Source organism: Chlorocebus sabaeus, chromosome 8 (genome assembly GCF_047675955.1).
Source record: "Chlorocebus sabaeus isolate Y175 chromosome 8, mChlSab1.0.hap1, whole genome shotgun sequence".
NCBI lineage: Eukaryota > Metazoa > Chordata > Mammalia > Primates > Cercopithecidae > Chlorocebus > Chlorocebus sabaeus.
This window is the reverse complement of record NC_132911.1, coordinates 127,834,320-127,855,076: the sequence shown is the minus strand read 5'-3', so window position 1 is coordinate 127,855,076 and position 20,757 is coordinate 127,834,320. Positions and strand designations below refer to the sequence as shown.

Here is a 20,757-nt window from a genome sequence, read left to right as displayed (position 1 = left end):
TGTTTCTTTGAAAGAACGTAGGCAATGGAAGCAAACGGTTGACATAAAATAAGAGCATTATAATAAAATACGATTACAAAAACCACATCCAAGGTCAGGAGATTAAAGCAAATCCATGAAGCACTGGGGTTCATACGGTTGCTTTGATAGAGCATTAAATTTGGCCCTGAGCTTCTGCTAATGAGGCTGAAAAGTTTCATAATCAAAGTTTTGTGCTGTCATTATCAGGAAGAAGGAAGCTTAGAGGAGTTAACATCTTTCTTAGAAACACATTCAAAGCAAAATTGCCTACTGCAATAGTGCAGAGGCATGGCTGTGGGAGGAGAATTTCACAATAACTGCTGCCCTGTTCTGCCTTGGTCCTTCCCCCTAACTGTCTTTCCTGTAGTTTCCTGCTTCCCTCCTATTTGGTTCCCCCTCCTGCCACGGGCAACCACAGGGAGCAGATAAAACTACACCGACAGAACAGTCCTGTATGCTCAGAAAAGCCATAACAAGTCTGTTTTGCCAGCCTAACTTCATACCCCCATATGTTGAACTCCTAACTCCTAAGGTGACTGTAGTTGGAGACATGGCTTTAGGGAGGTAATTAAGGTTAAATGAGGTCATAGTGGTACTGCTCTAATATGACAGGGCTAGTGTCTTTATAGGAAGAGGAGAATATATCAGAGCTCGCTCTCTCCCTATATACACTTGCACAGAGGAAAGGCCATGTGAGGACACAGCAAGAAGGCAGCCATCCACAAGCCAGCAAGAGAGGCCTCACAAGACACCAACCCTGGTAGCAACTTAATTATAGACTTACGGCATTCAGAACTGTGGGAAAGTAAATTTCTGTTGTTTAAGCCTCCCAGTCTGCCATATATTTTGTTATGGCAGCCTAAGCAGATAAATCCACCCCCTCAAAGCAAACAAGGATGGCTCACCGCGACAATGTATACTCTGATCAGCACTGTGACGGGGTAACTGGGTGGAATCCCTTGCTGGATTCTCAGCTGCCCGCTGTCCTCAGAGCTAGAATCGTCGGGGCTTTTGTAGATGCAGAAGGAGCCCTGGAACCACAAAATGCAACCCATTGAAATGAGATGGTCATATGTCCCACCAAAACCCACAGAGAGCACAGTGCTGGGAAAATGAGCACAGCCTGGGAATCTGAAGGACCTGGGTTGGTGCTAAACTTGCCAGTTGGGTGTCCTTGGGCAATTTATGTAGCCTGTTTGCATCTGAGCTTCTTCATGGTACACCCATGAACTGGCATTGTACATTAACACCCCCACACAGGACTGTTATATGAGGAACAGAACAGATGGGACATGAAGTGCCTTTTACATGTGGGGTGCTGTGCTAGTGCTTCCCCCATTATCTCATTCAATCCTGACTGCAGTATTCCTATTTCCAGACATAGCAACTGAGGCTTAGGGAGGTGAAGCACTTTGTTCCAGATCATACAGTTGGTTAGTACTATAACTAGGATTTGAATCCAGATGGGCAAACTGTAATGCCTGTGCTATTTCCAACATAGCATGCTGCATAGAAAGGGCCCAGCTTGTTGTATGTTTATAGCGAATGCTGGCTACTACTTTGTGATGTTGACACTGTAAGTCTGCCAGATGAAGGGCTGGTGTTGCCTGATTAGTTTAATCGTCCAACTGGTAGGCTTGCATAAGTCACACATTTGGTATGCCAGGGGTGGAGAGAACAAAGTAAAGTTCAGTGTTCCTTTCAGGTAATGAGTCTGTCTCCTTATTTTTCACCAGACTGAGTTCCAATCCACTGGTCACAGCCCAAAAATATCTTAAAAGACTGGGGTTAGGTTTTGTGGAGCTCTAGAGAAGGACTTGAGTACAAATTAAGGATTTGCCCTACACACATCCCACACCACAATTCCATTAACAGAATTGAGTCATACCTGACATTGATGGACAGGGAGAGCCAAATAAAAGGATTAACAATGGAACCTGCCTTAAATTTTCCTATGACTCGATCTCCATCAAGACCATGGTCATCTTCTGTAGACTTGCCTCTGAAGAGCTCAAACGTTTTCACCCAGTCTTCAAAATTGTTGAATTCACTCTCAAGATCACCATCATATATCTTTAGGGCAAAGGAAGAAGATTGTGCTAAGAGGAAGGAAAGCCCAGGATTGATTTAACGAGAAATGCCAAGATTCTCCAAAATCAGCCTTGATATGTGTCCCTTGGGAAAATCTGAGGCCATTGGTAATTTATCTTCAGCAAGATAAGGAACATGGATTGGCTCAGCACTCCTGAAACTGCTACTATGAATTTTATGAAATGTTTTGATGAACTTTTAAATTCGAAAAAGTATAGGTAAATTTTAAAAAATTGTAATATATAAGTATAGATACAACAAACCTTTTAGAGCTAGTTGATACCATTGGTTGTTGGATATAGACTATAATACTTTGAGGAGATTCAAATCAATAATGTTCATTAAATATCTAATTATTAACATATATAAAGCAATGGAAATACTTGTTTTTATTGTAATGCATATAGACATGAAGTTTCCAAGTGGAAAATTATATACATGCTTTGGAAATGCAAAATTGAGTTGAGTTTTACATTTGGTAGTATAATTTACTTATTCAGCTTTCCTATATAAATTGTTTACCTAAATTGGTTATCTATATATATAATTTTCACACTTCAAATTTTCATAGCCATCAATATACCTCTAGCTAATACCCTCTGACTAATATTAAGATGGGCCTAATGGAGCTGACTTTAGTTGGAGTTAAATCTCCTGCTACCTTGAGTGTGTACACATTTGTATGATGATGACAAGCACCTGGAGATGAGCCAAGGGGAGCTCAAATGCTGTAGATTAATTTGCAAGGTCCACACTAAATTTGTGTCCCTTCTCCATATGAGGGTATAGAAAATGGAAAATGAACAAACTTCCTGTCTTGGCTTAAATGCACATCAAAGTTTACTTCTCTACATCGATGATAATGAAGACAAAATAAGTCAGTTAAACAAAGGCATGACTAGGGTTGACCCAAGCACTAACAGAACCTCATTGCTGAGCATCCCTCCCCATCCGTGGCACAGATGTGTCCCCACATACCTGCAAGATGGCCAGGTTGGGGATTCCATCATCTTTGAGTTTCTTCTTGAGCATTTTGTCTTTCTTCTTCTTTGGGCCATCTTCTATATCTACCACTACCTCATCTGACTTTGCCTCTGTGGATATTCAGCAGAAATTAGATTTCTCATGGCGGTTGAGATGAGAAGGACCAAAGCCAAGCTCCTTCTTTCCCTTTGCTCTGACATGTCCTATGTTGTGACCCTTCAGAAGTAGTAACTTGTGACCTTTCTTTTTAAAAACAAATAGTAACTTTTTGCCGTAGGATTGTTACATACAGTCGGTACAGTGCCTGACTGCAGGGCACCCCATGCATATATAAATCCAACGTCAGTGGATCCCCTAGGGCTGGGCAATAGGAATAGGGCAATGACCCTATTCTATGGGCCAATGTGTTACAGTACATGTAAGAACTCATTAAACTAGGCACAGAGAGAATAATTTGCCCATTCACCCAACTAGCAAAGAACAGACTTGGAACCTGGACTGACTCCAAAGCTTTTTGGAGTCACTCTCTCTCAGATCCATTAAGGGACTTGAGATACATCTAGTTCAATATGAGGCTCAAATATCCTAAGGGTCTTGTGTGCAAAGTTGTTAGTGGGATTACTCAGTAATTTTTTTAGCAGCAGGCTCTGCAGGGGAGAAACCGCCTGATATGGACTCCAGCTCTGTTATTTTCTAGCTGTGTAATGTTGGACAAATTACTTGACCTCTTTGTACCTCTGTTTCATCATTTGCAAGGTGAAGATACTATTTCCTATGACAAGGGAATTACATGTACTAATTAGGAGTGGTCTGAGGAGCTGAGCCTGGCTCTGGTTTTTCCACCTCTATCAGCATCAAATGAAAGAACATTGACTGCTTAGTGTTACAATTGTATTTAGGCTGAGACCTACTGTTGGCCTGAATTGAGTTTGTGGTCATGTGAAATCTGAGGCCTCTCATTTGACCTTCTGCCAAACAAGAGCTGTCCAATCCTGTAGACTGAGTTTTGGAACCCAAATCCAGGTCTTTATACTCACCTCTAATAAAGTTTATCATGTTGATTTTGACCGGTCATCCAGATTGCTTCTATTTTTATTCTATGGTTTCTACATTAAGACTGTCAACATAGGAACTTGAGCCAAAGGGTCCATTCCAGCACTGAACTGAATTCAGAAGAACTGAGGTCTGGTTCCAGTCCAGCACCAAGAGCTACATGACCACATTTTAGAGTGCTGTCATCTTCCTGAGATAGTTTCTAAACTCAGGAAAGGAGGGAGTTGAGCTCTAATACACCTCCCATGGCTTCCATTTTACAATTTTCTTGTAACAATGACCCTATTCTATGGACAAATGTCCCCAGAATAGCTGCTTACCTGTATTGCCTTTTTTTCCCTTGGGATTTCTCTCCTTTGCCTTTGAAAAAGGAGGAGACAAGATTACTGACACCGCAATACTTGATTTATTAATTCTGACTAACAATTCTAATTCAATTATCTCAGCCCTCTGCATTCCCAGAGAACACTATTTTAAAAGAGTATTCAAACAGTCTCTAAGCAGTCCCCCAAAATGAAGCCTCACTGTAAAGATCTGGGGGTTAAGCCCAATAGGATGCCCTATCCTAGAAAAGAGGTATCCGCACAACCAAGAAAACTGTGATCAAGCTGTAGACATCTTTGTCCCCTATATGCAGGACCCTCTCAGCCACAAGGCAAGCAAACTGTCTCCCCAATATTTTTCCACCTCCCTAGAGCATCTCCCTGGTCCGCACCATGAGTTGTGTCTGTTGGCGTGTCTGGTCCTTGGGATGGTACCATAGATTGGGGAGGTTAAAAGAGAAAGAGGAAAGGGCTGAGTTCTCACAGGAAGTGATAGTGTCCATTGCAGCAAAAGGAGGGAGGTTGGAGGCAGGGACTAACATTTGCTTTTTCAGTATATATCAATATTTGAGAAATAGTTCTAGATGCAAGCATAGACTTTCCAAACTAAAGAATCAGAAGAGCATTCAATTAAATATAACATTGGAGTAATTTTTCTTCCCTTCCGTACTTAGGGGTGAGAAATCTTACTACGCCCGGTTGCTGAGCTTTTGCCAGACTCTCCAGGCCTACTCCCCACTGGCTCTCCACCTTTATAACTAGATCTGTCTCATTCCATGGACAAGAGGCCCTGCTCTTGCTATGCAAACCCACTTATAGTACCATTTGCTAAGGTCATATGAACTTAGAATCCTGCTGGTGACTTGGGGTCCTTAGACTGGGGTATCTCCTGAGGCCCCAATAATTGATGCCCACCTGTCCAGAGACCCCATTTCTCCCTGCTGGACCCTCCTGAGTCTGGCTGGGGGGCAGATCCTCCAGATGCCATGCTAGACTGAACATCCTTCCAGTATTTACAGCAGAGCTTGTGTCCTAGGGCCAGCTCCAGCCAAAAAGTGGGAATTTTGTAATTCAGGATCTCTGGTTCTTCCAGGCTTCTTACCTTTCTGCAGTTAACAGAACCACACCTGAGTAGGGCCTATGTACAGTGGCATTTAAAAGGAGGTTATCTAGGACTCAGGGTGGGAGAAGGTGCTGTTTTCTTATTGAGTCTCTTGACTGCCACAGGTAGGGGAGACTCTACCTTCTGGGCTTTCTTCAGGGAGGCATAATACTTAGACCACCAGTCAATCACGTTTTCAGCAGATTCATCCGCTATGGTCCTCTTTCTCCTCTTAGTGGACCTCCGGGAAGGTTTCCTGGGATCCTGGCAAGGGATGGGGAAATGAGTTATTAGTTCAACATCATTTGGCTGCATCCTGGTGGTCAACTGGCTTGTGAGGAAGTAAACATTTAGGTGTCCACTGGAAAACACACAGAGGTATCCACTGGTTTTGTGCTAGCAGCTCTCTGTATCACTTCCACAAATCAAAGTTCAATAATCTATTCATCCATTCATTCATTGATTATTGAGCATATGTGAGATACTGTTTTTGACATTAAGGATGTGTGGAGAATTAGACACAATCCCACACTGGATAGCTTAGAGTACAGGAGCTAGGCATGCAACAAATGAGAACCAGACTATATGATGCAATGCTGTATAGCAGGGTTATAAATCATTAAGCAATTAATATAAATGTTGTAGTTCTCAGTTTCCTCAACTAGGGGCAATAATACCCACCACTGTCCTGAGGATTAAGTGACATAATTTAGGCAATTCTTTGGTGTCATTTCTGATTTGAATGGGTACAAGTAAATGACTTCTATCACATAAGTGATGGGGTGGCAGGAGAGGGAATGATAGACGTGTGGTAGAAAGGAGGCATTTGTGGGAGAAGACAGGGGTCCTGCTGGAGCTACGGATGCAGCACTCACCAGGCATTCATCTTCCATTCACTCACCAAGTCATCTCTTGAGTCCGTACCATGATCCAGGCACTCTATCGAGTGCAGGAGATATAGAGATGTTAAAAAATTACCTCTTACCCTGCTGAGGCTCACAATTTTATGATGAATCTGAGATGAACACTGAATGATGAACACTGAATCTGAGAAGTCAACAGAAAGTCACAGGTGCAACGCTAGGGGAATGCAGCAAACCGCGTAAGGCGTCACAGAGGGTCGCTGACCAGGCATGAGATGAGAGCAGCCTGTGCAAATATCCGTTCCATGCACCTATCTCACTTTTCCACTCTTTTTTTTTTTTTTTTTTTTCATCCTTTACCATTTGCTGGGCAGGTTGTTCCTTAAGACCTTTTTGGTTTTTTTAGATGGAAGCTTGCTCTGTTGCCCAGGCTGGAGTACAGTGGCATGATTTTGGCTCACTGCAGCCTCCACCTCCCAGGCTCAAGTGATTCTCCTGCCTCAGCCTCTGGAGTAGCTGGGATTACAGGTGAGTGCCACCACACCTGGCTTATTTTTTTATTTTTATTTTTAGTAGAGATGGAGTTTCACCATATTGGCCAGGCTGGTCTTGAACTCCTGGCCTTGAGTAATCTGCCCACCTCAGCCTCCCAAAGTGCTAAGATTACAGGCGTGAACCACCACGCCTGGCCCCTTAAGACCTTCTTAAAATGGCCTTCTCTTGTAATTCAATTGGTACACCAAGATTTTTCACTCAAATATATAATTTAAAAAGATTAACTATATCCTTGTTTTGTGGTTCTTTGTACACTTGTCAATCTCTCCTTCCAGAATCTTTACTAACTATTTTACTCCTCTTTAGAATCCAAAAGATGCATCTTCTTGGTCCCATATGATCTTGTACAAAGTAGGACCTAAATATTTGTGGAACATGCTTGGATGAAGAAACATGGCCTTTCCAAGCTAATGAATTAAGAAGAGTTTCTGTTCAATTAAATATTACTGTCAATTAAATATTACAGTGACTAGCACTTTAATTTCATGCACATTAACTTTCTGATCCTACAACAAAGCTGTGAAGTGGGTATCAATATCCTCATTTTACAAAGGATGAAATGATACTCAGAAATGTGAAGCTGCTTGCCCATGGTCACACTACAAGCAACTTCATATTGTTTGAGGCCTCCAATGCAAACTCCAATGAGCCTTGTAAATATGGAGAGGGATTTTGGTCTGACCTTAGGTTTTCCATCTTTTGGTGGCTCCTGGGCTACAGGTTTGTGTTCAGGCTCCAGCATCGGGGATGAGTCAGGGATGTCAACCAGGGTGGCCGGCTGGGCCTGGGCAGAGTCGGGCACCACTGTGGGAGGTGGCTCAACATCCACATAAATGTGATCTGCTGGGGGATCCTGGGAGGAGCTGTGGGCTCCAGAGGACTCAGGGGCTGTTAGCGAATCTGAAGTCTCTGAAATGAAAGCACATCAGGTCAGGGAACTGGGCTGCATCACAGGGTGGTCATTTCAGGAACCTAATACTAGGAATCAGTCAGATCTGGATTCAAATATGTCAGGTTGCTAATATTTCTGAACCTCATTTTCTTATGTATAAAATGACAGTAAAAACATCCATCTCACTGGGAGGATGAAATGAGACCATGATGTAAGGCGTCTGGCACATAATAGGTCATCAATAAATGGTTGTATTTGTTATTGATCACTCAAAGTAATTTTAATCGTGGTCATTGGGATTATGAAAATAAAGGTTTCGGGTACAGATTCTGTGTCGGGGGGGATTATCTCCCTATTGTGTGTTAATCTGGGGAGCCTTTGGAGCTCCAGAGAGCCATGAAGCCCCCAACTGTAGGCAGAACCCTGGGCATATAAGTACATGTGCCTGGCAGGGAGCAGGGGTATGCCCAGAGCTTCGTGAGATTCTTAACTGGGCTGCTGATGCCATAGAAAGGTTATAACACTGTCCTTTACTGCCAAAGGTCCTCATCTCTCCATTTTATGCTGTAGGAGTCAGTACTCAGGAACATTTCCCAGTTCGGTACCCCCATGGCTGCCACAAACTCCAGAGTTTCTCTCCCCGCATTTGCTGACTTTCCAACAGCAAATGCAACCCAACAAACTCTTATGGGTATCTACTTCATACTGGGCATAGAGACAAAGAAACCAGTGAGACAGACTAGAAATCTTAGAAATGGACAGGGGATGTATGGCAACTTGGTTTATGAGAAAGATGGTAGTACAAATCATTGGGAAAATGAATGGTAGGTTAGCAGACCCTTTGGGGGGAAAATGGTGCTCTATATGGAGAAAAATGCAGCTGAATCTCCACTTAAAATCATATATAAATGCAGATGATTAAAGATCTAAATGAGAAAGCTAAAACTATAAAGCTAGTAGAAGAAAATATAAAATAATACCTTTGTGACTAAGGGGTGAGAAAAGATTTCTTAAACAAGACTAAAAATATAAACTATAAAGTTTAAAACATGGAGGGGTCTGATTATATCTCAATCAAGGATTTCTGCTCACAGATAGGAATTATAGACAAGGTTAGTAGTTACCATACTAGGAAAAGATATAAACAATATCTACAATCCACAGGATTTTAACATCTAGAAAATACAAAGAATTTGTGAATCAAAAAAAATTAAAGCACATAAAATACGGGCAAAGGACATGAACTGGCATCACGGAGGGAAGATGAATATGGCAGCAAGGATATGAAGAGTGTGCAAACAGTAGCAAGCAGAGAAATTCAAGTTAAAATAAAAATTAGATACTAATCTATATCCACAGAGTAGCAAAAAGCTAAAACCAAACCAAAGCAAAACAAAAATCTAGAAAGTTGGAAAATAGCAGGTGCTGCTGAGGAGGAGAAAAATGGGGTTCCAAATGCAGAAATGGCAGTATAGACTGATGTAGACTAGTGTAGATCAGTGCGGCTCTCTGGAGTGCCCCCTGGTGCTAATTAATGAAAATACATGTGCGTATTTCCTGGGACCTAGCGATCTCACCCCTGGGTGTACATTCCAGAGAAATTCCCACATAGCATCTTCCCTCAGGGAACACACACAGGGATATTCATTGCAGCACTGATTATGGAAAGGGGAGTTGAGGCAGCCAATGGGTCTAATATGAGAGAAAAGGAAAAGTAAATTGTTGTAGATGTAGCAAGTAATAGTAACAGGCTAATGTACACACTGCAATATGGATAGAGCTTAAAACAGAGAATTCAGTGAAAAGAATAGGAAAACAAATGAAAATTATAGCATCATATTATTTAGGTAGATTAAATCGACTTAAATTTGACAAGGATGGCGGTGTAGGGCCTGCAGTGGGGAGGGAACTGGGATTAGAGATAAGGAATAAGGAGGACAGTGGATAGAATGAGAGAATCTTTGAATAGACCAATGATGATTGTACAGCATGAAACGGAGACGTGCAATGAACTCAACTTTGTGCACCTGAGATACAAAATAGAACAAACTAAAACAATATCAAGCACAGAGCCAAGTGAAATGTCAGCGTGGAGGCAGGCAGGAGCGTAAGTCATATTCAAGGAAGGCGTGTTAGAGTTACTGACCCGATGTGAGTCAAAGTAAGAATGTGGCAGCCAAAGAAAGCAGAGACCCCTGCAGGAGCAAGCTCATCAGAAAGATCCACCCAGCCACTGGGCTGTGGGGCATCCTCTTTGAGCCACTCCCATAACAGGCACTCTGCAGGCGCCATGACTTTACAGTTACAGCTACAAAATCTAGGAGCAGCTTCTCACCATGCCCAAGTTGGGTTCCATCCATGTGTGAGATGGGGGCAAGGGGCTCTCTGGATTTACACAGAAACTGCTTCAAGTAGTTGATGGTATAGGTGCCCACAAGGGTACTCCTCCCAAAAGCTCTCCAGTCCACCACGCAGATGCTCAGTGGTGGGTGCAGAAGCTCATTCTCAGGCAGTTCCTGCAGAGAGAGGCTGAGATGAAGAGGGGCCTGGGCCTGGTTGCTTGAGGCCTGGTGACCCTTCCATGGGCAGACCCAAAGTCAGCTGGGCATCCAGCCTTCCTTGTCTCTGCCTTGCCATTCTGTCCCTCCTGGCCAGTCCTGCAGCTTGCCAAAACTCTGGAGCAGTGTCTTCCCAAGGCAGGGAGTAATTCACCCAAATAGGAAGTCTGCCTTAGTAACAATTTGTCCCAGGTTTAAATTACAAGAATCTCTCACTTCTGTACTGTCTCTGACAGTCATTTTCAGACCTCTTTATTTTGTCATTATCTGCCAGAAGAACTCTCATCTCCAACGAAAGCTTATCCAGGCCCGTTATATAAAAGAGATGAAAGTCGAGCCATTTAATACAGAGCTGAGAGTGAAGGGACAGTGCCCCAGCCACCTGTTTTCCCTGGTGGCCCCCGAAATGCAATGCAGCCTGATACAAAAGGTTTGCAAACACCGCGCACATTCTTCCATTGTAGGCTTTGCTAACTGGGGATATATGTCCAGTGGAGCAAGCTGGGTTGCACAAAGCAATATTTTTCTTTGCAATTAGTTTCAAATCAAAGCACAAAAAAGTATGTTGAAATATTGAAATAAATAAAGCACAGATGTCAAAAAATCACTTTAGAAGCATAAATTCACATGTAAACTCCTGACATTCTAAGTACAAATACTTTTTTAAAAAATATAGCCATTAAGCCTGTAATCCCAGCACTTTGGGAGGCTGAGGCAGGTGGATCACGAGGTCAGGAGATCAAGACCATCCTGACTAACATGGTGAAACCCCATCTCTACCAAAACTACAAAGAATTAGCCAGGCGTGGTGGCGGGCGCCTGTAGTCCCAGCTACTCGGGAGGCTGAGGCAGAAGAATGGCATGAACCCAGGAGGCGGAGCTTGCAATGAGCTGAGATTGCATTACTGCACCTCCAGCCTAGGCAACAGAGCGAGACTCCATCTCAAAAAAAAAAAAAAAAATAGCCATTAAAATAAATTTTATTACAGTATTTTCTAGGCCAGTGGTTCTCAAATTTTAGAATATATCAGAATCACCTGGAAATCTTGTTAAACTAGACATCTGGCCCTCCCCACAATAGTTTCTAACTCAGAACAGCTGGACCTGAGAATGAGCATTTCTAACAAGTTCTCAGGTGATGCTGATGCTGATGAATTAGGGACTACACTTTGGGAACTGCTATTCTAGGAAAAAGTTTGTCAACCTGCTTTGATTGCTGTATGATCCACACTGGAAAAGTTTCAAAATAAAACAACAACAAAAGTCTATTATATCTCATTCTGAAATTCTGGCTTTTCACTAAATTAATTCTTTCTCGCAGATGGTGGACATCTGAAACCCTAAAATGTCTCATCTGTGGAAAAAAGTGGAATGAGCCAGGTCGGCAGAGTGAGAAGCTCGCACCACTTCGAAAGCGTCTGCCTGGACGCTGAAGTTCGGGTTGTTCTTGTAGCTCTGGATCACACAGGACTTCACACCTCGTCCTCCGCACTCGATGAGAACCTGGGGCCGATCCACAGAGAGGAGCTGCACCTTCTTCATTTCCCGAACTCCCCAGAAGAGAACCTGAGGAGACGACCAGCAGAGCCATCACCACCCCTCCACGGAGGAGCCCCACGCCTGCCCTGGCTCTGTGTGGAAAAGTCAGACCTTCTCCCCAAGAACCACGCTATGTTCCTCCAGGAAAGAACCGCACAGCTTTTCGAGGGCTCGTTCTTTTTCTTCAGGTCTCCTGCCCATCCCATACCACCTCTCCTACAATTCAGGCGGGGCTGCTGCCCTTGAGTCCCAAAGAACAACTCAGCTCCTACCCTGACCCATACCTCCACTCGGTATTTGCTCAGCACCGGCCGAATGTTGGCAGGAACCGGGTAGATCTGGGTAATGTCTGGTGGCTCAACGGGTGGGAGGCCTTGCAGCCCGGAGGAAGGGACCTACCACACAAGGCAAGTATGAGTTAGACACTGGAGAGACACAGGGATGGCAACGGTGCCACACAACCACCTCATCAGTAAGATGTTCACTGTTTTGCCAACAAAAGTAATGTTTCCAGCTTAAAATACAAGGACCATGCATTTTACCATATTTAATTATGTATTAATTGATAAATGCATTCATTTACAAGGGTAACCAACATTTAGCGAGCACTTAAGATGTGCCACAAGGCTAATAACCCAGAGCTCACAGTATAGAGGGGAGAGAGAAAAACAAATACGGAAGATAGGTCTTTACAACTTCATAAAAATTACACAAGAACCACAGCAGGGTAGTGGAGAAGGAGCTTCTATCAGATTCCAAACGTCTGAGTCTTAATGAACCCCACTGCCTTCGGACTTGTCAAGATCTCCAGAAAAGCCATTATGCACTACTACTACGACTACTACTACAAAAAAAAAAAAAAATTACATTTAATCCAACAGAGACTACGTCTTAATCAGTGGAGCAGAAAATGAAATGTTTTGAAGGCAGATGAAAACTTGTCACTTCTTGTGCACTTGGGGTTAATGAAACTTCAGGACAATTTCAGCTTTGCTGAAATTTCACACAAAGGACTTACAGAGTTCTACTGAGAATAGGGTCTTTTTCTCAGTGTAGGCTATCTCACACAGCCCTCAAAACCTGGTTCGACACATACATCTTTCAAGGTTTCCCCAAAGAAAACAAAAATTAAAGAAGCTTTTTTTCTGACCCGATCCCAGCTGCTTCTACCATTTCAATGCCGGTTGAGTGCAATATGTCCTCTATACAGATTTCGTGCAGAAATTAGGAGACTGAGTCCAGAAATAAGGCTCTGCTGTGTGACCCTGCACAAGTACATTTTCCTCTCTGAGCCTCAGATACTGGGCCAGATGACCCATCAAGCTCCTTGGGAATCAGATGTTTTATTAAACACTGCTTTGGAGCAGGTGGTTCTCCTTCCTGGGGCTGTTTGTCTGCCTGAACAAATTACAGGGACTTGGCCAAGAGGAAGTCTTTATTTACTTCATTCTCCAAGCCCCTCCATATACAGTGAATTCTTGATAAATGTTTATTGGTTGACTGACATATTAGTCCACATGCTCCATATGCTAGAAAAAGTCTAATTGTGCATCACAATCTGCAAAATGCAAATATATCACCATTCCTTTTTCACATACATATTCTAGTTGGCAACAGCAGATGTGGTTAAGCTAATTACAAGAAAGCTCAGAAAAAGGAGAGCAGACACTGCAAATGTGAAATAGGCTTAAGGTAATGAAGCTGCAGGATGCACCAATTCAGATCAAGAAGCTGGTAAATGACAAGGATGGCAATGCCCAATACTGCCTGGCAGTGAAGAGGTGAGCCATTTAGCATGCAAGCATCACCTCACTGGGAAAGTCAATAGCCCCTCTAGCTTTAAAGGGAAAGCCACAAAACAGCTGTGATGGTGGCATAGGAGGGGCTGCCTCTAGATGTGCTTTTAAAAAACCATTATATGTTTTATCCTGGGGCTGCTGAAGTATCAGCTTGGGAAATGGCCAAAGAAGTTTTGCTTCATAAATGCCTGAAAAATGCTGTTAAGAGCTCAACACAGCCCTTAAAGAATCCTATAACATGGTGGCAATTAAATGACTTTGCTACCAGCCAAGATGAAGCTTTTTCCAGTGAAATGGGTTGGCTGCTGGCCTATAAAACCATACGATATGCAGTTAGTCAGCACATAGGGCCAGGGAAAAACACGGGATTGTTATGAAGGCAAAATAGCAAGAGTTGGGGGTGAGCAGGATGGGTAGTTGGTCTGAAAGCCAGACTGCTCTAATATCCCCATGGAAGTAAAATATCAGGACCTCAAAGCAGGTCCAGGACAAGGGTGAACCAGTGTGGCACACAGGGTACAAAAATTAAGGAGGCACTCACTCTTAGGGCCATGCATGACCCTCGTCCCAGCCCTGCCCATCTGAAAAATCACCGATGCTCAGAAGCCTTTCTCCTTTCTGTCTCCCTCAGCCCATAATTTATATTTCTATTATATCTCATCTTTAGTACAGTGGTTTCTTGGGCTCCATCACTTAATAGCTCACTACATATTTTTATGTAGAAATGTCTAGCATGCAATAAAATATGGCAGGCACAGAGATAAGACAATGTGATTAGCAAGAGAAACTAACCGAAGAAACAGACTCATAGAGGTTTCAGATAATGTGGTAATCTGACATGAACTTTAAAGTAACAATGCTTAATCTGTTCAATAAGAAACCAGATAAAAAGTTTTAATAGATAAATCTATAATAAAAAAATGGAAATTCTATGGCTAAAAATTTAGTCACTGGAAAGAAGAACTTAGTGAATAGGTTTTAAAAAAGAGGCAGGAGAAATGAGCTGGAAGATAGGCCATATTATGGAGAAAATAAAGCTCAGAGAGACAAAATGATAGACAATGCATAAAAGAACATAAAGGCACAGAGAATTAAAAGGTCTAATATACATGTAATTGGAGTCACAGAGGAGGCAAAAAGAGGTGAGGCAAGGAGAGGAGAAAGGGGAGAGAAGAAAAAAGAGGAGGAATAGAATAGGACAGAAGCAATCTTTGATAAAGGCTGACAATTTTCCAAAACTAATTTAAAACATCAAGCCAGGGTTTTAAAAGCTCTATAAAACCCAACAAGATAAAAATAAAACTGTACTTTAGTACAACATAGTAAAACTGCTAAAAACAAAAAATAAAGAAAAATACCTTAAAAACAATCAGATGAGGGAAAAAAAACACAAAGATCACTTTTTAAGGAGCAACATAAGAATGATAACCAGCCTCTCAAAAGAGAAAGCACAGCCCAGACAATGGAATAATATCTTCAGCTTGCTGAAAGAAAATTGTTTCCAACCCAGGCAAACAAAACAAAACAAAACAAAACAAAACAAAACAAAACAAAAAAACCTAAGAGGAAATTTAACGGGCCTAACATCAAACAGTGAGATTATGGCAAAGCCAGAACCACCAGAAGAGGTAAGTGTGAGCTACGGGATAAAGTTGGTGAGTTGAGGAGATTGTCTGGCGGGCTTGAGCAGGGTCTCTACTGGAAGTTTGTTTGTTTGTTTTGTTTTCAACAGTCTCACTCTGTCACCCAGGCTGGAGTACAGTGGTGCGATCCCGGCTCACTGCAACTTCCGCCTCCTGGGTTCAAGCAATTCTCCTGCCTCAGCCTCCTGAGTAGCTGGGATTACAATCGCGTGCCAACATGCCCAGCTAATTCTGTATTTTTAGTAGAGACGGGGTATCACCATGTTAGCCAGGCTGGTCTCGAATGCCTGACCTCAGGTGATCCACCTGTCTCTGCCTCCCAAAGCGCTGGGATTCCAGGTGTGAGCCACTGTGCCTGGCCTGGAAGTTCTTAATATTATATAAGGATCAGTGAGCTTTCCCTCCCTGACCCCTCATTAAACCTATTTTAGGGTGGATGCCTTCTGCAAAGTCTTTATTAGCAGGTCAATAATCAGTTAATAACACTTTACCTTTAAAACAGGGAAAAAGCTCACACAGAGATGCTCTCTGAAGCTATTTAAATCATTTAACTCAGACCTCTAATGAGAAGACTTAATGAGTGCCAAGCATCAGAGAAGAATATCTCATTTTTTAAGCCAATAGAGCTTAGGTTAAATCTATACCACATAGACAAAGAAGATTAAAAACAAATGAAAAAATTAGAGAACATTCACATGATGGTAAGAGAAAGAGTCCTAGAAAGTTGAATGAAAAGGAAGAATGGATTCTAAGCAGGCAGAGTTAACACACAAATCCACGGAGGCTGCACACGGTACAACTGTAGGGGGTGCCAGCCACATTGACCAAATAGCAGTGGCCCCTTCTGGGGGGGTGTAGTGCACTACCCCTCTAGGAAGGCTGAGATATTTCTAGGAATTGGGAAGTGTGTTGGGCAGAATAATGACTCCCCAAAGATGTTCATATCCTAATCCTCAGAATCTATAAATATGTTACCTTAAATGGCAAAAAGGAATGTGGCACATGTGATTAAATTAAGGATCTTGGGATGAGGAGTTTATCCTGGATTATCTGGGTGGGCCCTATGTATCCTTGAGGGTCCTTACGAGACAGCAGCAGGAGAGCCAGAGTAGGAAGAGATGTGGTAATGGAAGTAGATGGGAGGTTCTGGGGAGAAATAGACAATAAGAGAGAGAGAGACTTGAAGAAGCTATCTGGCTAGCTTGAAGGTAAAGGAAGGGCCACCAGCCAAGGAATGCAGGCCATCCCCAGAAACCAGAATAGACAAGGAAACAGATTTCCCCCTAGAGCCTCCAGAAGGAACACGGACCTGCTGATGCCCTGATAAGGGACCCTTTCCAATATCTGACCTGAAGAACTGTAAGATAATAAATTGGGTTGTCTTAAGCCACCACGTCTGTGGTCATTTGTTAGAGCAGCAATAGGAAACCAACACAGGAAGCAAAACACTCTAAGAAAGGGAGGTGGACTTTCCAGAAGGAGAACATTCAAGCAGCAGAGGAGAGGAAAACCATAATAGGAGAGAGAGGGCTCTGAAAACAAGAGAAACATTATAAAAGTAGGGGAAACAAGTGTTCTAAGTATGGAGAATGGAAAAGAAGGCCAAAGTGTGAATAACAACAGACAGTTCTAAGATTGCAGAAGGGGACACTGCTGTGAGGGGCCTGGGGAATGGCCCGACAGTTGAAATCTGGCTCACACACAGAATTCCATGAATGTTTCTTCATTGAATGAGTAAATAGATGCATTTTTGTTTTTTTTCGAGAGAGGGTCTTGCTTTGTCACCCAGGCTGGAGTGCAGTAGCATGATCATAGTTCCTGCAGCCTCCACCACCATGCCCAGCTAATTTTTTATTTTTTGTACAGATGGGGTCTCGCCATATTGCCCAGGCTGGTCTTAAACTCCCGGGCTCAAACAATCCTCCTGCCTCAGCTTCCTAAAGTGCTGGGATTACAGGCGTGAACCACCAGGCACAGATAAAATATTTTACTGTGAGTCTATGATGTGTAAAATATTGTGAGCTTTTCTGTGTGATGTGGAGTAAACCTCACATGTCAAATCTCATCAGCTGATCCAAAAGACTCTACCTTTAAAATATGTACAGAGCCCACCTCTCTTCCTTTCCATGGCTACATTGATTCAACACGCCTTTATCTCCAATCTGAGTAACTTCAAGAGTCCCCCAGTGGGCCTTTCTGCTTCTCTCCTTGCCACTTCAGAATACACTGGATCCAGTATCTTCGCGTTGCAACATAAGTCACTGTGCCGAGAGTCCTCTCTTGGCTTCCCATCTCTCCCAGAATAAAAGCCAAAGTCCTTACCAGGCCCCATGTGATCTTTTCCCACTGGCCTCATCTCCTTCCCGCTTCCTATCATTTGTCCACTCCAGCCACATTGACCTCCTTGAGCATGCTGGGCATAGTGAGGCTTCAGGGTCTGGAATTCGCTCTTCCCTCTGCATCTAAAGGCTCTATGCCCAGTTAGCTGCATGGTTGCCCAGTTAACCATGCAGCTAAAATGTGAGGCTACAAAAGTAGTCTGAGGACAAATTTCAGGACAGCTTAACAGCCAGGCTACAGAAATGTGACAGTCTCCTATGGGGCAGATTTCCTCTTCAGGGAATATTAACACTTACCATGAAAAAATGTTCTGTGGTCAAATACATTTGGGAAATACCAAGTTTTGAAAAAGAAGTTAAAAAAAGTTCTTTGCTGCAGGACTTCTCAGTTTCTTTACCATGGTAACTGGCATTTCAGATCCCCAAGAGAGATGTGATATAAAGCATTTCTCAAGCTTTCTTGTCACTGTATTTGGAGGGAGTGATGTTCCAAAAAAAAACCAGACTTTGAGAAATGTTCCTGGTGCTATGAAGTAAGAGCTGCTGAAGATTTCTGGAGAGAAGGGTGGTAACACCAGCTAGTGTTCGGGAAGGAAGGTGGAGGATGGAGTGAACAGGAAAAGTAAAGGAGGCCAGTAGCCGAGCAAGGAGGCCAGTGTAACATTCAGATGAGAACTAAAAGAACCCAGGGGAACAGGGGATGGGAACCATTCAAGGAACAATCTACGGGGTGGCCCTGGCTATGGATAAAGAGGTGATGTGAAGAATTAAGGCTTACTGAATTTTCAAGCTGGAGTGTCTGGGAGAACAATGGGGCTATGAGTCAGGATTGGGAGGACAGGGGGCGGCTCACTTGGATAGAGGAAGGAAATGAAAATAATGAATTCAGTCTAGTGCATAGGAGAACAAAGCTATTACATCCTTCATGTGTTTTTGAGACGGGGTCTCTTGCTCTCCTGCCCAGGCTGGAATGCAGTGGTGTGATCATGATCTCACTGCAGCCTCGACCTCCCAGGCTCAAGTAATCCTCCCGCCTCCACCTCCCAAGTAGCTGGGACTACAAGCATGTGCCATCGCACCCAGCTGAATTTTTATGTTTTGTAGAGATGGGGGTCCCACTATGTTGCTGAGGCTAGTCTTGAATTCCTGGGCTCAAGTGATCCTCCCCGCCTCTAAATCCTTCTGAGCAAGGGCAGTTTCAGTAATGGAGATAGAGAAACTGATGCTACACATCCACAAATGAAAACTGAGAACAGCTGGTAACAAATGAAGGCATTTTCCAGCCCCTGTCTTCTCAGCGTGTATGAGATCCACATGCTAAGACAGTCATGCTGGTGATTAAAATAGTTTTTGAACAAGCAATCAAATGAGAAGAAGTCCTAATGAAATCCTAAAATGAATTGTATCTCAGGCTACTTACCTCTGACAGTGCTTACTTTATTATGTCGGCTAGTCAGGAAGCAGCAGGGTCTCTCACCAGTGCACCCAGCTCAGGGCTGAGGGAGGGAGGATGAGAGGTAGGGCTACAGAACCCAGACAGCTGAGCCCACAGACAGCATTTGGGGATCCACCAGTCCAGCCTTCATTGGCAGATGCAGGGTCTCAGACCCAGAGCACTTACTAGGACAGCATTGTGTAGTGAAAAGAGAGTTGACTGAATCCAATTCAGTTAGCATTGAGCCTCAGCTTTCCCACATGCAGAATGGGAGTGCTGGACTAGATCTCATTCTCCCAAGTCAGCCATTCCACGACCACCTTTACCACTTGTACATCCCACAACCATCTTTTTATTAGACACTTTTAGTTTTAAAAGGGAAACTTCATCTTGCAAGGGAAAACAAGTACTACTTGACAGAAATGGAAAGTCACTTTGAAAAGAAAACCAATGAAACAAAATAATATTATTGGAATATGCAATGTGAAGCCTTTTTGTTTGTTTGTTTTTTTGTTTTTTTGAGACAGAGTCTCACTCTGTCACCCAGGCTGGAGTGTAGTGGCATGATCTTGGCTCACAGCAACCTCTGCCTCCTGGGTTCAAGCAATTCTGGTGCCTCAGCCTCCAGAGTAGCTGGGACTACAGACATGCACCACTACGCCTGGCTACTTTTTGTATTTTTAGTAGAGATGGGGTTTCTCCATGTTGGTCAGGCTGTCTCCAACTCCCAACTTCAGGTGATCTGCCCTCCTCGGCCTCCCAAAGTGCTGGGATTACAGGTGTGAGCCACTGTGCCTGGCCAATGGGAAGCATTTCTTAAACTTTATCTTTACTGTATTTGGAGGGACTGGTGTTCCAAGAGGCAGACTTTGGAAAATGTTCCCATAGGTGTCACTGATCTCTTTGTGCCTGGAACTTGTGCTATCTCTTATTAAAAAGGGAGGTTTCAAGTTGAGAGATATTCGAGACAGATGAACATCAAAAGTGGCTTTCTTCTAGAAGTACTTAGAAGGATAAAACATGGCAAAGTTCCCTTCATATCAATCCAACACTATTTAATGCTGATTTTAACCTAAAATCACTCATGACAGTTTAAAGTCACCAGGATTCTCACTTAAGACTGGACCAACAGTTTTGAAGATTACATTCAGTTCTGATAGTCCTTTTTACTGTGCAACACACATCTATTTGACTAGATCTGGTTCTATTAGAATCCCATGTGGTTTTAAGATTTGTAAGACAAAGATTTTTCTAGTCCTACCCTCCTAGGCTGCAGTCATTATGGAACTGGAGCCAGTGCTTCAATTCGTGCTAATCCATTCCCCCAAGAACTCTCACCCAGCCTCAGCTCCCCTAACAGAGAGCTCACTCTTTCTCCAAGGCAGCCATTCCATCTCAAAAAGTTCTCCCTTACATGGAGCAAAAACTAGACCACACTCAAAGTCTTTCATAAGATGAGCTTAAGAACTCATCACTGTAGCCGTGTGCAACCCCCAAGGCTATAGACCTGGGCAGGGTCTGGGTTTGAATACAAGTGTGTCTAACCCCAAAGCTGCTCCC

At 43.1% G+C, this 20,757-nt stretch overlaps 1 protein-coding gene across 1 annotated transcript in view; it reads right to left on the bottom strand.

The window, feature by feature from the left end:
• The window catches only part of FER1L6 (fer-1 like family member 6), a 266,543-nt gene that overhangs the window by 47,245 nt on the left and 198,541 nt on the right, over positions 1-20,757 (bottom strand). The window contains exons 23-31 of the mRNA XM_038000171.2: positions 12,266-12,376; positions 11,847-12,008; positions 10,220-10,400; positions 7,675-7,901; positions 5,716-5,838; positions 4,470-4,509; positions 3,091-3,206; positions 1,963-2,094; positions 927-1,052 (exon numbers count right to left, since the gene is read on the bottom strand). Coding sequence (XP_037856099.2) covers positions 927-1,052; positions 1,963-2,094; positions 3,091-3,206; positions 4,470-4,509; positions 5,716-5,838; positions 7,675-7,901; positions 10,220-10,400; positions 11,847-12,008; positions 12,266-12,376 — 1,218 coding nt within the window. The remainder of the gene's footprint in view (positions 1-926; positions 1,053-1,962; positions 2,095-3,090; positions 3,207-4,469; positions 4,510-5,715; positions 5,839-7,674; positions 7,902-10,219; positions 10,401-11,846; positions 12,009-12,265; positions 12,377-20,757) is intronic.